At 39.6% G+C, this 15,586-nt stretch overlaps 2 protein-coding genes across 4 annotated transcripts in view; one reads left to right on the top strand and one right to left on the bottom strand.

The window, feature by feature from the left end:
* LOC123512550 (transcription factor GAGA-like) overlaps positions 1-15,586 on the top strand; it is a 61,082-nt gene that overhangs the window by 5,497 nt on the left and 39,999 nt on the right. The window contains 2 exon segments of the mRNA XM_045268976.1: positions 409-570; positions 2,927-3,105. Of these exon segments, the coding sequence (XP_045124911.1) occupies positions 409-570; positions 2,927-3,105 (341 nt within the window).
* The window catches only part of LOC123512780, a 33,408-nt gene continuing 21,606 nt past the window's right edge, over positions 3,785-15,586 (bottom strand). The window contains exons 1-3 of one of the 3 annotated variants that reach the window (XM_045269358.1): positions 13,327-13,828; positions 12,318-12,892; positions 3,785-8,291 (exon numbers count right to left, since the gene is read on the bottom strand). In XM_045269358.1, the coding sequence (XP_045125293.1) occupies positions 7,291-8,291; positions 12,318-12,372 (1,056 nt within the window). In that variant the 5' untranslated portion in view covers positions 12,373-12,892; positions 13,327-13,828 and the 3' untranslated portion in view covers positions 3,785-7,290. Of the gene's footprint in view, positions 8,292-12,317; positions 13,150-13,326; positions 13,829-15,586 lie in introns of those variants that run through there. The other 2 variants (XM_045269357.1, XM_045269359.1) reach the window with 2 other exon arrangements.

Here is a 15,586-nt window from a genome sequence, read left to right as displayed (position 1 = left end):
GTCAGGATTCAAACCTGTGCCCTTGGAGATCACTTGGACCCCAAAGCATTCATGGTTCCACTGTACCACGGCGGCCCCATTATTATTATTATTATTATTATTATTATTATTATTATTATTATTTTATTTTACTTTATTTTTTATTTATTTATTTATTTACTTATTTATTTACTTATTTATTTATTTATTTATTTATTTGTTTTTTTTTACTTCAATAGAAAGCTGTAGTTGTATGGTATCTAAACACCATCTTTTATCTTAGTTTTCATATGTCCCCTCAGATACCTTACCTTTGTTTTGGCCTTACAGTAGTGTGTGTATAGTGTGACTAATGACCATATTTTGAGTGTATAGGGTTAGTAACATACAAGTGAAAGAAGCAATGTGCTGAAAATGTCTTGTCCACAGATCCAAGAAAATGAACCACCTTCACCTGAGCTCCAGCAACACTGAGATGCGCTTCCTCTCTGTGTGTGAGCGACTCCTTCTCAACAACCAGCTGACAGACTGCACACTGGTGGCTGAGGGGCAGTTTGTGCAGGCCCACCGCCTTGTTCTCGCCACCTCAAGGTAATTCATCATGTCATTGGCTCATTTTTAGTTTTTTTAGGTTGGTTTCATGTCAGTAGTGGGTGATGGGAAGGGGATAAAAGAAAATGTTGCTTGCAGATGTTTAGCATGATGGAAATACCCAGTCTTTCTGTATTAGTTATGGATGAAGATACAGGCAACCCCCGCGTAACGAACGGGTTACGTTCCTAAAAAAAAATGTTCGTTAAGCGAACCAAATATAACAAGTTTGACCCCTGACTTGAACTTCCATTGAGAGTAAACAAAGTGAGAGTGCATCATAGTACAGTAAAAGGTTTAATGAAAGTAAAAATTATGAAGTTAAACATTTAAGCAGTTTAATTTAAGACTAAGTCATTATAATGTACACTGATGTATGTATGTAAGTAACTTTATAATGTTGATGATCATAGATTTATGAAGGGAGGGAAAGTGGAGCGGGAAAGACGTTGGCTGGCAATCTTTGGAATGTAAACAAAGGGTGCATCATTGTACCACATACAAAACTTATGCACCACATTTCCACATTTTTCCATTGCAGAATCACGAGTTTGGGTGAATCTTTTAACTTGCAAGAAAGATATAGTCTCACCCGCCTTCTTAATAGAGTCTGCTGACTTGAAAATAGTAGAGACAGTAAATGGAGTCAAGCCATGATGGCGAGCAATGCTATTAATTTTCTGGCCTCTCGTGTCTGTGAATAATATCCAGCTTCACTTCGAGAGTAAGAGACTTCCTGGTCTTAGCAATGCTAGGTGACATTGCAGGGCGTTTTGGTGGCTTGTTGAGCGTGAGATGATGACCTGGTACTGGACCCTGATATTGTTTTGAACTAAGAGTGGGGAAGGGTAGAGGAGTGAGTGGTGTGCGTTTTGTCCACGAGAGGTGCTGGTGTATTCAAAAGCCTGTCAGCTTGCGTGATATGGCGGGTCTTTCAAACTTGGAAAAAATTATCTTGATTAAATTTCATTCAAATGAGTTTGGTGTTCATTATACGAGCAGATGGTAGTAAAAGGAAACGTTCATTGTAGCGAAATTTCGTTGTGTGAATGTTTGTTAAGCGGGGCTTGCCTGTATTTGAATTTTTGCATCATCAGTAGAGTGTGTATATTAATCCTTCCATTGCTGACATTTAAGTTCTTTAGCATGAAAGGCTAAAGCAAACCTATACAGGGATTTCTCAATTTATGCAGGTTTAGAAAATCCGATTTTGGAATAACACAAACTGAAAAACCTAGTCATTTTTCAGATTTTGCAGATTATGTAGAATAATACAGTGTCAAGGAAATCAAGTTGAGCTGCTGGTTTAGTTCAGTGATGTGAACTAAAGGTGTTCCCATGTGTACTGCCAACATACTGTCCCTTCACATGGTACTTCAAGCTCATTGTTACTTGTGGTGGGCAGGAACCAATAACCTTGGGCAGGCAGAAGCATCGGGTGGAATTGGTAGAGCATGGCTGGTGAATACCAGTCTCGGCACTGCCAGTGTGCTACTTGATGGTTAACAGACGCTGGCGGTTCCATGGGGTGGTATTCATCAGCCTGCGGAACTGGTTATTTGTGGGATTTGGTAGAGCGCAGCTAGGGAATACCAGTCTTTCAGCCACCAGTGCATTGCTTGGCAGTTACCAGGGCAGGTTGTAATGTTTTGGGATTTGTTTAAAATGCTGGCTGGGATGATTATAGAATACACAGTACTGACTCTTTGTAATGAAAGACTTACAATCTGTTATGGATACCGAATGTGAATGGATTAGTTTAGTTTATGATTACTCTTGTCGCACACAGGATTCCTTTGATGATGTATGATGTCTCTTCCATGTAATTCCGCACTGGAGCTGTTATATTTCACTTTGATGCCATTGTTTTAATAGATTTGAATGTGACAGATCTTTTTTCTAATACTGCAAATTTAGACATAAACTCGATATGTGCACCTTTAACTCATTGTTCTAGAAAAATAAACTCTTGGTGCAGGAAAAAATTTACAGTATGATTCGAGAGAAGAAGAGTTATAGCACAATAAGCAAATATGTAATTATGTGTGTGTGGGCAGATTAGATTTTTAATCATGAGAACGATGGGCATGAGTACCCCTCTCAGTTTGGCAGGCTTAACTCTTATGACATACACAGTTCAGTTGAGTAATCATGTTCACTTTGGGATTTTTACATTACATAATCCCTTGAGGAACATATCCCTCGCATAATTTGAGAAATCCCTGTCCTGTTTTTTCAGTGTATTCATGGAAGCAGTGTTTGGAAGTGTTCTGAATGTAACCCCCCAAAAAAGACTATAGTAGTCAAACAGTTAGTCATTGCAGTGAACTTAGCCTTTGTGTCTCTCCTGCGGCAGTGAGGTGTTTGAGGAGATGTTCAAGACGGTGTCCCAGGCCAACCCAGTGGTGGTGCTCCGGGACATCAGCCTTCAGGAGCTCAGGGGCCTCATCAGCTACATGTACAAAGGGGAGACTCTTGTAAAGTCACATGACCTTCCTGGACTCCTCAAGGCAGCCGCTCAGCTCAAGATTAAAGGTCAGTAACAGAATTACCTTCACTTTTCCTCTTCCTTGTTTTTTGTCCCTTTTTAAGTCTGGTGATTTTTTTTTACTTCTCAATGACTTTTTGTGCCATAGAGTGAATGCATTGTGGTCTTGTTTATTCAAAGACTACACGGGCGATTTGTGGAGTTTCTCTCTCTCTCTCTCTCTCTCTCTCTCTCTCTCTCTCTCTCTCTCTCTCTCTCTCTCTCTCTCTCTCTCTCTCTCTCTCTCTCTCTCTCTCTCTCTCTCTCTCTCTCTCTCTCTCTCTGTATTATCTTTATGTGAGGAATATTTCATGCCTCCAGAATTACCACTTGCTTATTTTCCATGTAAGTGTAATAATGGAACTTGTGAGGTAACTACTAGTTAGCTTTGATCCTTCAGTTTGTAAAGTGGAAGAAATAGTTGAAATACCCTCTCTCTCTCTCTCTCTCTCTCTCTCTCTCTCTCTCTCTCTCTCTCTCTCTCTCTCTCTCTCTCTCTCTCTCTCTCTCTCTCTCTCTCTCTCTCTCTCTGACATAGCATCCTTGTTAAACTATTATTAGAGTAATGGAAACACCCTTGGCAACCACATAACACACAATTAAGCTTACTAAGGATGAGTTAAGATACCACTTTATCAGATTCCAATCCCATTACTCAAGACATAAGGGTTGAAGGAAAGTCTTTTGTATATTTTCAGTTTTATTTTTATTTATTATTTTCTCATGGACTATTGTTATAATTCTGCGTCACTGTTATTGCTGTGAGCGACCTTCTGTCACAGGAACAGTAGCAGCAGCAGGAATAACAAGTGACAGCCTTTACATACATTCATGCTGAGGTGCCTTACAAATACGTATCTTATTTCAGTATATTATAAGGACAGAAGTTGTTTATCATTGTTGCTTGAGAGAATTAGCATTTCATCTGTACAATAAAAAAGGGTGCACATTTATAGAATCATCCCTGTCTCACTCAGGCAAACAAATTGGTATGGTTTTTTTTTTTATGGGTAGTGAAGTAATGTGTATCTTTTTTAACTTGATAATATAGTCAGGTAAAATCAAACTCATTCTTGTAATAGAAATAATTTGAGGAGTAATTATGGATAGAACAATGAAATATATGTTACTTGAAAAGAAAAAGAAAGAAACTCATTTATTGTTTTCATGTGTGAGTGATATAAGGGTGACTCTTTAAAAGCAAACCCCAAAAGAGATTCAAATTACAACTATAGAGGCATTGATATCACATTGTTAAGATGAATAGCTCTTTGAAGTAACACTACAGCTAATGCTTAAGTATGTAGGCTTGCTTAAGGTTAAAGAATGCATGACGAGACAAGGATAGCGCGTACTCTTAGCCGTATCATGCCGAGTGTCCCAGCACCATTCCCTATGCACAGAACTTGTGTGCAGAAAGCTTTCAAGTAATAGGTTCCCTGGGGCTTGCTAGGTGTTAGGTGTTCATAGTATGTTACAGATAGTGGTGTGGAATTGTGTTGTAAATTTCACTGGTACCATAGATTTGAAAATGTGCATAATTATTATCTATATATATGTATAAGAAAGAGGGAAAAATTGAAGTCCATAGTTAGTTGGAATTCATTTTTGGGGATGGCATAATTAAAAAATGGTTGGAAATAGTTTATATATCACTATTTCTAAATTTCATAACAGTTTATCATTGATATGAATACATTTACCTTTTCGATAAACTGTATATAGACTCATTGATTATTCCATCAGTACAACATTCATTTCAGTTGATACACAAGAGCCTCCAGCCCCAGAGATGCACTGCCTACATAGATGCGTGCATAGAATATCTTATCACAAGCTGCATTTAGGAATATACTAGTCATATATCTAAGCAGCAGGCAATTATGGGTTCCTATTATGTGTCTGAAGCTGTCAGGGTGGCCAGATTAAGGACAGCCTCTGCTTGGAGATGGGAACTGAAATGGGGGACATGGAAGAAGGGAAAATGAAAAGGGAATGATAAAAGAAAGAAAGGGTGTGGAAACTAAGTCCAGTTTTACCATTGATTCTTTTGAACTAATGCTAAAGGGTGGATGATGAGATGATGTGAAGGAATGAAGGATGCTTTGTGGTTTGTTTATCTATTGACATCACTGAATAGTAACAGTCTTCTCATTATGCAAGTTCTGTATACGAGTATGTACAGCCTTTTAATTAATGGCATTGCTTGTGTGTAATACTTGTATGTGTGACCTACTGGGATTAGAGAACTGTCTCACACACACACACACACACACACACACACACACACACACACACACACACACACACACACACACACACACACACATTTTTCAAGAATTCAGTGCTGAGTAAACATAAATACAAACACAGAATACCATTTTTTATAGGCAAGGAATGAGAAAAATCCATGTTACCCATCCCACACACACACACACACACACACACACACACACACACACACACACACACACACACACACACACACACACACACACACACACACACACACACACACACACACACACACGAGATAAATGCCGAGAATACTACTAATCCAAGCTTTGTTAGAAGCAAGGAACAGAAAATATACACAAAACTGAATACAAATACACACATTAGTAGGAAATTCATGTTGAGAATACTGCCAATCCTAATGCAGTTTTCTTAATTGTAGAGACGTAGACTAAAAAAAAAAACACAAACACAAAACACAAACAATAGAAATTACCACAAAATAATGCTGTCTTGTATTTCTAAGCTCAGTGGGAAGCTGTAATGCACCAAATGTTCCATAATACAATTAGACAAGTATTTTAACAGAGCTCATATAGCAATTACATCAAGAAAACTCGGTAAAATTGGGATAAAATTTAAGAGTCTGTGCAAGATAAACACATCAGACTTTTTAATGTAGAGCTTGGTAAGAATATTTGACATGCATTTTTTGTAACAATCGAAATGGTAGAGAATGTTACCTGAAGTGTTTTGAATCTCCTCATGGATTCACCAATTCAAATTCCGCGTGCATAGTTTGGCTGGCTGCAGTGGTTTTAATGGCAGCGTTGGGTTTAGCTCTCCTCCTACAAACTATGCATGTGGGGTTTGAATTAGTGAATCTGAGAGGGGTTCAAAACACTTCAGGTAGCATTCTCTACTATTTTGGATGGTTACATTTTGATCTCGGAACCAACAACAGGAGATTATTGCCCTCCGAAAGAATAACAACTAATACTGTAAGGTGGCTGTCTATGTACAAGGTTCAGCCTGACACAACGGTACACGACATTGACAATGACTGTGGCACCCGGGCAATACTGCTGGACTGATACTGTGGGAGTTGTGTGTGTGTTGGTGAGGAATGAAGGAAGGATGGAGTAGTACACATTCTCCTATGATGTGTGTGTGTGTGTGTGTGTGTGTGTGTGTGTGTGTGTGTGTGTGGTTATTATGCAGTCAGTTTTATGCTTAATTTATGCATTTTTTGTCATACGCCTAAAAGCAAAATGTCATCAAAATACTTAGATTCTAAAGATGAAGAGCCAGAAATTTTTAGCTACTCTATCAAGGCATTGAGATATACATGTGAGCTGCATCTTTAATTAGTATGTTCTAGGGAGAGTATTGCATAATAAATGAGTATCTCAGAGTGTGTACTATTATGAAACTGAATAGTGTAATGTTAGAGAGAGGATAAAAAAGGGGAAGATGAGAGAATACCAGTACTGCACAGGAAAAGATAGGGACTTCTCTGCCATGGCCACCTACACTAAAGATAAAGATAGGTAGATGGAGCTTACAACCTAAGGAAATGTTGTGCTAAAAAATAAGTGTCAGTCTTGTGAACTAATCTATGATATGTTTGCTTGAAAAAAAAAAAGAGAGAGAAAAGAAAATGGTCTGATTTGGGCTGAGAGTTTGGGGAATGTGAGTTATTAATATCTAAAGGTGGGTAGCACTGTGGGATGAGGGTGTCTGGGAATACGGGCAGGGTGTTTGGTGGGACTAGTGAGATGTTGGAGGTGGGAAGGGAAAGGAAAGGAAGTGAGAGTTTTTGTCCATTATAAGGGAGGTAGGAAAGGGAGATGATTTTTTTTTAGGGTATGTGGTAGATAGGAAGGAAAGGGAGAAAAAGTTAGGGGTTTTATTGGGTATATGGGAGGTAGGAAGGATAAGGGAAATGTGGCAAATTATCAAACAACAAATATGGAGCCTACAATGCCATTATCGACGAGAAAACTAACAAGATCTACCAGTGCAACCAAACCCTCGTTGGTGTGCAGCTGCCGGTCAAAGAACCACTTCCCGGACACCACAAACTTATGAATTACTGTGAGGAAAGCATGGAGGAAATTTTCACCTAAATCCCTCATGACATCAAAGTAGGAAAGCTCCTCTACTGAACCTCCAGCTGCCTCACGTCTGAGAAGAGCTTTGTTGAAGGCGTTGCAGTAGTCATCACAGAGTTCCATGTACCGGTCACGCAGCGTCTCGCCGGACAGAAGCGTGAGCCAGGACCAGGCGGCATCCCTTAGTGGAGGAGCCTGGAGGTCCTTCCCGCCTCTCAGCCGTATCGCCACCACCTCCTCACCCTCCACGGGCTCCACCTCAGGCACCCACACGTCACCAATGCAGACGGGTCCCACACTCGGCACTCTTGTTGTCTGCATGACGGAGGCAAACTGGAGGAACTGTGTTAGTGTTGGCAGGTCTCCACGCAGAGCCTCCAGCCTCCTGACAGTGCGTTCGTTGGCTTGTGTGTTGCCCAGGGCGTCCACCATCACAGACAAGTTAGCGTCAACCAACCCAAGCTGTGTAATTTGGGCTGTCCACTTGTCAACATTAGATGGCTTATCTTCACTTTCCTCTTCGGACGTTTCTGATGATGGCGCATTTAGAGCTGGTTTTTCCTGAAGAGTATCCACATTTGCAGCCTTACGGTCTATTAGAGTATGCGCATGTAGTGTTGCCAGGGCACGGGTGACTGTGAGGGCATGCTCGGTGGTGAGGTAGACATGTGGGTAAGGTACGAGCCCACGGGAGGCTAACTGGGAGGCTGACGCTGTGGTGAGGCTGACAGAACCGCCCTGATAGAGAAGTGCGTGTGTTGGTGGGCTGCTCTCCCCCACCTCAGGCTCTGCTATTGCCTCAGCCCCACTTGGCAACTCTGGCACCACAATGCCCACCATCCTGCCTGTAGAAGGAGAGAAGGGTCATTATTATTATCATCCATCATCATCATTGTCATCAGTTAATAGAGAGGAAATGCCATCACCAGGAGGCTCATTATTGTTACTATCTATCATGAAAAGGGTAGCTGGGAGAGAAAATACCATTGTTAGGATAAGTAGATGGAAAGAAAGAAATGGCTGGTTTGTAAGGGAAAAAAAAAAGGAGAGCTATCATTATCATCATCATAAAATATCTGTATTGTAATAGAAAAAGGTTTCAAGTAAAAGTATTTGCAGCCAAGGCTATACCTATTATGTACTTGAGAGAGAGAGAGAGAGAGAGAGAGAGAGAGAGAGAGAGAGAGAGAGAGAGTAAAAAATCTTGCACACTTGAGACATAATAGGAATGAGGATTGTGAGCTGCATTGAAAGTGAGCCCTCTCTTCTACTACTACTACTACTACTACTACTACTACTACTACTACTACTACTACTACTACTACTACTACTACTACTACTACTCTTTACCTTTCTATGACCGTCACAACTTCATGCCATAGCAACACACACACACACACACACACACACACACACACACACACACACACACACACACACACACACACAGCCAGCCACGTGCCATTGTCCGGGTCAGTAAGAGGGCTACGTTGGCCCATTGTGTCTGCATGGCGCCTCGCAAATAACTTCTATTGCCTTTTCTCTTCTCGGGACAGTCTTTTCACCCTCTTGCCTCTCTCTACTTGTCCTGACCTGCGTTACTTGCCGAGAGAGACACTGGCGTTATTTTGCCTACGTTTTTATATATTTTTGTGTTTTCCTTGAGTTTTTTTGTTAATTAATCCTTTCAGCACTGAGACGCATTTTTACCACGAGTTTTTGGGTATGATTAGACCATTTTATTTACATTACGAAGGGTTTATGGAGGTGGGAAGATTAATAGCCAGGTTCTTCACTATTTTAATCCCCACATAAGTTTCTGAAATTGTATAAAATCACCAAATAGTAAGTAGAATAGATATGAAAAACGTGTCACGGTGCTGAAGAGGTTAAAAGGAAATATGAATACAAATAAATTGGCTCGTCTTGGAGTTATTTTTAAGTTTGGATATATATTTTTTTTTTATAGTTGATACGAAAAATGTAGGAATGATAAATGGATAGGTTTGTTTTCTTGAGAGAGAGAGAGAGAGAGAGAGAGAGAGAGAGAGAGAGAGAGAGAGAGAGAAAATGAGTTAGGTCTTCTTAGTGTTGTTTCTATGTTTAAAAATATATTTGTGGCTTTTTCGTTACTTTTTTTTAATAGTTGATAAGAAAAAAATAGGATTGATAATGGGTAAGTTTGTTTTCTTGAGAGAGAGAGAGAGAGAGAGAGAGTAGCTGCTGGGAAGTTTTGTGTTGTGAGGTGAAAAAGAAAACGTCATGCTAGAGAAACCTTATAAGGAGTTGCCTAATTTATTGTATCACGATGACAAATGAGAGAGAGAGAGAGAGAGAGAGAGAGAGAGAGAGAGAGAGAGAGAGCGTATGTGTGAATGTCTAATGATGCGACCAGGAGGAGATGAGTGAGGTTGGATAGAGGAGAGGAACAGGTTATCCCTAATCCTCTCTTTCTCTCCTTCCAAGGTCGCATAGGTCTCTCTCTCTCTCTCTCTCTCTCTCTCTCTCTCTCTCTCTCTCTCTCTCTCTCTCTCTCTCTGTTTATTTCAAGTTTTACACTGGTATATTTCTTCCTCCTCCTCCTCCTCCTCCTCCTCCTCCTCCTTTCAACAATGCCCGGAAGATTATTGTTTATTATTGTCGTGTTTGCAATGTTAAAGTTTCCTGCTATTGACTGGTATTATAACTTCTTCTTCTTCTTCTTCTTCTTCTTCTTCTTCTTTGTTTTGTCTTTTTATCATCGTTATCATGTCTTTTTCCTTTTTGCTGTTGTTGTTGTTATTATTGTTCTTCCCATTCTCCTTTTTTTTCTTCTTTTGTTGTTTTTGTTATCCTTTTCTTTGTCTTGTCTTGTTTTTTTTTTTTTTTTTTTCTTTTGTTATTATTATTGTCCTCCTCCTCCTCCTCCTCCTCCTCCTCCTCCTCCTCCTCCTCCTCCTCCTCCTCCTCCTCCTCCTCCTCCTCCTCCTCGTTTGGGTATAGGAGTACACATGCGTAGTAAGAAGGGCGACGCTAGTGACATCTGGTGGGTGAAACGCGACACACACACACACACACACACACACACACACACACACACACACACACACACACGCCTTTTAGCCCCAGGAAAGAGGAGGTGAGCTCTGTGTTGATTTTTTTATTTCTTTTCTTTTCTGTCTTCCTTTTTTCTTTTCTCTTTTCTTTTTTCTTTTCTTTATCTCAGATTCCAGAAACCTAAAGCCTGATCTTTATTGTTTGTTTATATTGATTTTTATTTATTTATTTATTATTGTTTTTTTAAGGGAGAATGTTCTTTAGTTAGTTGACATTTAAGTGTGTGTGTGTGTGTGTTGTGTGTGTGTGTGTGTGTGTGTGTGTGTGTGTGTGTGTGTGTGTGTGTGTGTTTATAATTATGCACAGTGTTTGTCGCCATTATGTTTTGTTTACCTGTTTATGACCGTGTTGTGTTGCGTCATCAGCGTACCTTTAGCTATTCCAAGGTCATACTGCTCTCTCTCTCTCTCTCTCTCTCTCTCTCTCTCTCTCTCTCTCTCTCTCTCTCTCTCTCTCTCTCTCTCTCTCTCTCTCTCTCTCTCTCTCTCTCTCTCTCTCTTCTATTAATTTCTCGTCAATGTGTCCGGTATATATTAGATTACAAGGACAGTGTGTAAATACCTGTCCTCGTATTACTGCTCTTGTTCAGGTGCAAGTTTTGAATGCCGGGAATAAAGTTATACAAATCTTCAGTGTCAGTAAATATAGAGGTAGACAGATACGCTTCCTGTGAGATGTGAATAATGTGAGAGATTGTGGAGGTCAACAAGCAACATGGATATAAGTATAGATAGACATTTTTCAGTGATATAAATAGGTAAGGTGATGGATTTTGAATGCTAGTAGATACGGGACATGAAATAACAGGTGTAGGTATAGATAGACATGTTTCCAGTGGTGGATAGGTAAGGGGATAGTTTTTTTTTTAATGTTAGTTGATACGGGGTAGGAGGTAACAGGTATAGATATAGATAGATAGAGATGTTTCCAGTGATATCAATAAGTAAGTTGATAGATTTCTGAATGTTAGTAGATACAGGTAGGAAGTAACAGGTATAGATATAGATAGATAGAGATGTTTCCAGTGATGTCAACAAGTCAGGTGATGGGTTTTGAATGTCAGTAGATACACACAGGAGTAAATTACAATAAGGTGGTATATTTTTTGAACATCATTAAACACAGGGCAGTAAATAACAGATCAACAAATACATACATAAAATCTTGCACACTCAAGTAACCAACCCTCCAAACACACTCTTGAAGTAACCAACACACACTTCAATTAAGCAACTCCTATTTTACTTGAAACAACGAAACCTTTCACCTCAGCACCTCACACTTGAAGTAACCAACCAAACTCACACTTAGAACCACATTTCGAAACATCTCTTCACCGCTAATGTTTTCCTAAGGCTCTGGTTAACGTGACGGGTTTTCGAAGGCGTTTAACAAGATGATTTTATTATGAATAGTTGAAACACCCTTGAAAATTTGGTTAATCATCTATGCGATCTTTGAAAACAGCCATGAACACTTAACCAAATGCCCCACATCATGAATACGAGAAACATCTTTGAAAACCCTGCTAATCATATATGTAGCCTTTGGAAACTAGTTATAAAAGAGTTCTAGTTAAAGTGAAGGGTTTTCGAAGCTGTTTTTAAGGATCTAGTGACAGATTAACACGATTTCTACAGGATTGAGAGCAAAAACACCCTTGAAAATTCGGCTAATCATCTCTGTACCCCTTGAAAATAAGTGATAAGAGAGCAGAGAGTTTAAAAATAGAGGTCATAGATTAGTCCCGCCACACCCAAAGGAACCAAACCAACCTTCGAGATATTTGACGAAAAGCTCCGCCATATCTCCATCGAAAAGGGCGGCCATATTGGTGGTGGTGGTGGTGGTGGTGGTGACAGTGGTAGTGATCCTAATACCTAAGCCTGTTACTCTAGCCTGCAGGTGTGTTGTGAAGGGTCCAGTGGTCAGGGTTCAGGTGTGGCCAGCGGATATAAGGACTCAAGGCTTATTTTAGTCTATAGGTTGCGTGTGTCGACATTTCTTGCTACGTTTGTTGCCTTGTTTCGTTACTGCTTGCTTATTTTTTCCCTTTTTCTCTGTTTATGCTCTTTACGTGTTTTCCTTTACGTGTTTTCTTTTTCCCTTTTTATTGTTCTATATTTTTTTCTATTTCCTTTTTTTTTCCTTTTTTCAAGAGTTTTATTAATTTTTGCTTCTTTACTTCCTTTTTCTCTATTTATGTTCTTAACCTTTATTATTTTACCTTTTTATTGTTCTGTATTTCCTATTTCACGTTTTCTCTTTTTTCAACTATTTAATCCTTTACTTCTTGATTCTGTCTCTGGAATTCTTCACTAACCCGTATCTGTACAAACCACTACTTTCCCTGTTCAAATACATACTTAATAAGGCACTCGGAATAATAGAAACACACCCAAATGCCTTGAAACACCTGAAATTTACTGCCACTCTGCCTAACTTTGGCCGAAACCCTTTACTGGGAAGCTGTTCGTTTGTTGGTGCTTAGGAGCGAGGCGGACGTGTGATGGTAGCAGAGATAAGTGACAGGTGTGGCCTCCTCCTTTCCCCTTCCTTTTTTTTTATATTTTTTTTTTTTTTTTTTTTTTTTTCTCAGATGGCCTTGTTTGTTGTATGTGTGTAAGGTGAGGTTTATGTTTCTCTCTCTCTCTCTCTCTCTCTCTCTCTCTCTCTCTCTCTCTCTCTCTCTCTCTCTCTCTCTCTCTCTCTCTCTCTCTCTCTCTCTCTCTCTCTCTCTCTCTCTCTCTCTCTCTCTCTCTCTCTCATTAAGGTTTTGTTTACCTGTGTGACCCCGTCTCTTGTATCACACACACCTGTTTGTACTCCACACCCTTGCACCACACCCCACTCCCCTCCCTAGCCACCTGTTGCTGCGCCATATGACCGCGATGCTATGGCGCTTTCCCTTTCTAAATGCAATCGATCAGTCACACTCACACCTGTTACTGTCTAATTAACGTATAGGTAAACACGCTGGAGCTTTCATGTGTTTTTTTTCTCCACTTTTGCGACCACGATTTATAAAGTACGCATGTTTATTTGTTTAGTGATTATATGCAAAGAAATATTGTTAGTTAGTGACTTTATTTTTCTTATTTTCTTTTTCCTTTCTTTTTTCTTGTATTTTTATCGTTTGTTTCAGTTTTTTTATATATATTTTTTTTTCGTTTGTGTCTTGTATTTGTGTTTGTATTGGTTAAATTCACCACCGTTTCCACTGTTATTATCACCACTGCTATCACTGTCACCAATGCAGAGAGAGAGAGAGAGAGAGAGAGAGAGAGAGAGAGAGAGAGAGAGAGAGGCGATGCTTCTTCACCACAAGGCTGATGCGAACTGTCTCCCGCGTGTGTGTGTGTGTGTATGTATGTGTGTGTACACCATCTCACTCCATCCTTTCCTTCGGGCGCAAACACACACACACACACACACACACACACACACACACACACACACACACACACACACACACACACACACACACAGTTCCTGCGGTACGAAATGATTTCTGAGAACATGGGTATTGAGAGAGAGAGAGAGAGAGAGAGAGAGAGAGAGAGAGAGAGAGAGAGAGAGAGAGAGAGAGAGGATGTTGCTGATAACATGCATCAAATGAGGATAATTAGAGAGAGAGAGAGAGAGAGAGAGAGAGAGAGAGAGAGAGAGGTCTTTTCAGTATTTATCAAACAATAACAAAACTTTCCTATTATCACTGGAGAGAAACGAAAAGAAAGTCTTCATATCGTCTTCTTCTTCTTCTTCTTAATCTTCTTTTCTTCTTCTTCTTCTTCTTCTTCTTCTTCTTCTTCTTCTTCTTCTTCTTCTTCTTCTTCTTCTTCTTCTTCTTCTTCTTCTTCTTCTTCTTCTTCTTCTTCTTCTTCTTCTTCTTCTTCTTCTTCTTCTTCTTTTTTCTTCTTCTCTTCTTCTTCTTCTTCTTCTTCTTCTTCTTCTTCTTCTTCTTCTTCTTCTTCTTCTTCTTCTTCTTCTTCTTCTTCTTCTTCTTCTTCTTTTTTCTTCTTCTTCTTCTGTTTTCTTCTTCTTTTCTTCTGTTCTTCTTCTTCTTCTTCTTCTTCTTCTTCTTCTTCTTCTTCTTCTTCTTCTTCTTCTTCTTCTTCTTCTTCTTCTTCTTCTTCTTCTTCTTCTTCTTCTTCTTCTTCTTCTTCTTCTTCTTCTTCTTCTTCTCCTCCTCCTCCTCCTCCTCCTCCTCCTCCTCCTCCTCCTCCTCCTCCTCCTCCTCTTTTGTCCTATTTCGCTTGTTATTGCTGTGTCGGTTGTCTTCTTTGCTTATCACGTGATTGGTGGATTGAAGTGACGTCATTCATGTCTCAACCAATCACCTTTCAGCTCTACAAATTGATGGTATTGATGTTTTTGGTACATATTGACTTGACTCTCGTTAATGGAGGCAAAAAACAAGAAGAAAAACAGAGGAACAATGCACACACACACACACACACACACACACACACACACACACACACACACACACACACACACACACACACACACACACACACACACACAGGTAAAAATGTAGTAATGGTTCTAAGTCTCCCGTTTTCTTAACTTCAGTCCTAAAGAAGAAAATGGAGATAGTGTATGGTGGACGAAACTTAAATCTCAACGCATAGAAAACGATACATGGTACTTATTTTTGGCGCGTAAGATAAAGCGAAGTCAACGTTTAGAATCCTCCGTTTTCTCACAATCATCCTTCAGGGAGAAAACGGAGACTTTCTTGGGAGGACTAAAGTTGAAAATATTTAACGCATAGAAAACGAGAGGTGGGAAATATTTCATGCGTAAGATTACAAAAAAATAAATAAAAAAATAAATAAATAAAAGATTGATTAAAGGGACGTTGTGATGTAATTGTTGTCTTTGTTCTTGTTGTTTTGCCTGTTTCTTGTCTTGTTTTTCTCGTTTTCGTTGTTTTTGTTGTTGTTTTGTTTTTGTTTTTATCGCAGGTTAATGGGTTAGTGTCCCCCCCCCCGCTCCCCGCGTGTGTTTACCTGGTACGTGAGATTACAGGTGTTGAAGT

Source organism: Portunus trituberculatus, chromosome 34 (genome assembly GCF_017591435.1).
Source record: "Portunus trituberculatus isolate SZX2019 chromosome 34, ASM1759143v1, whole genome shotgun sequence".
Taxonomy (NCBI): domain Eukaryota; kingdom Metazoa; phylum Arthropoda; class Malacostraca; order Decapoda; family Portunidae; genus Portunus; species Portunus trituberculatus.
This window is presented reverse-complemented; position numbering and strand designations above follow the sequence as displayed.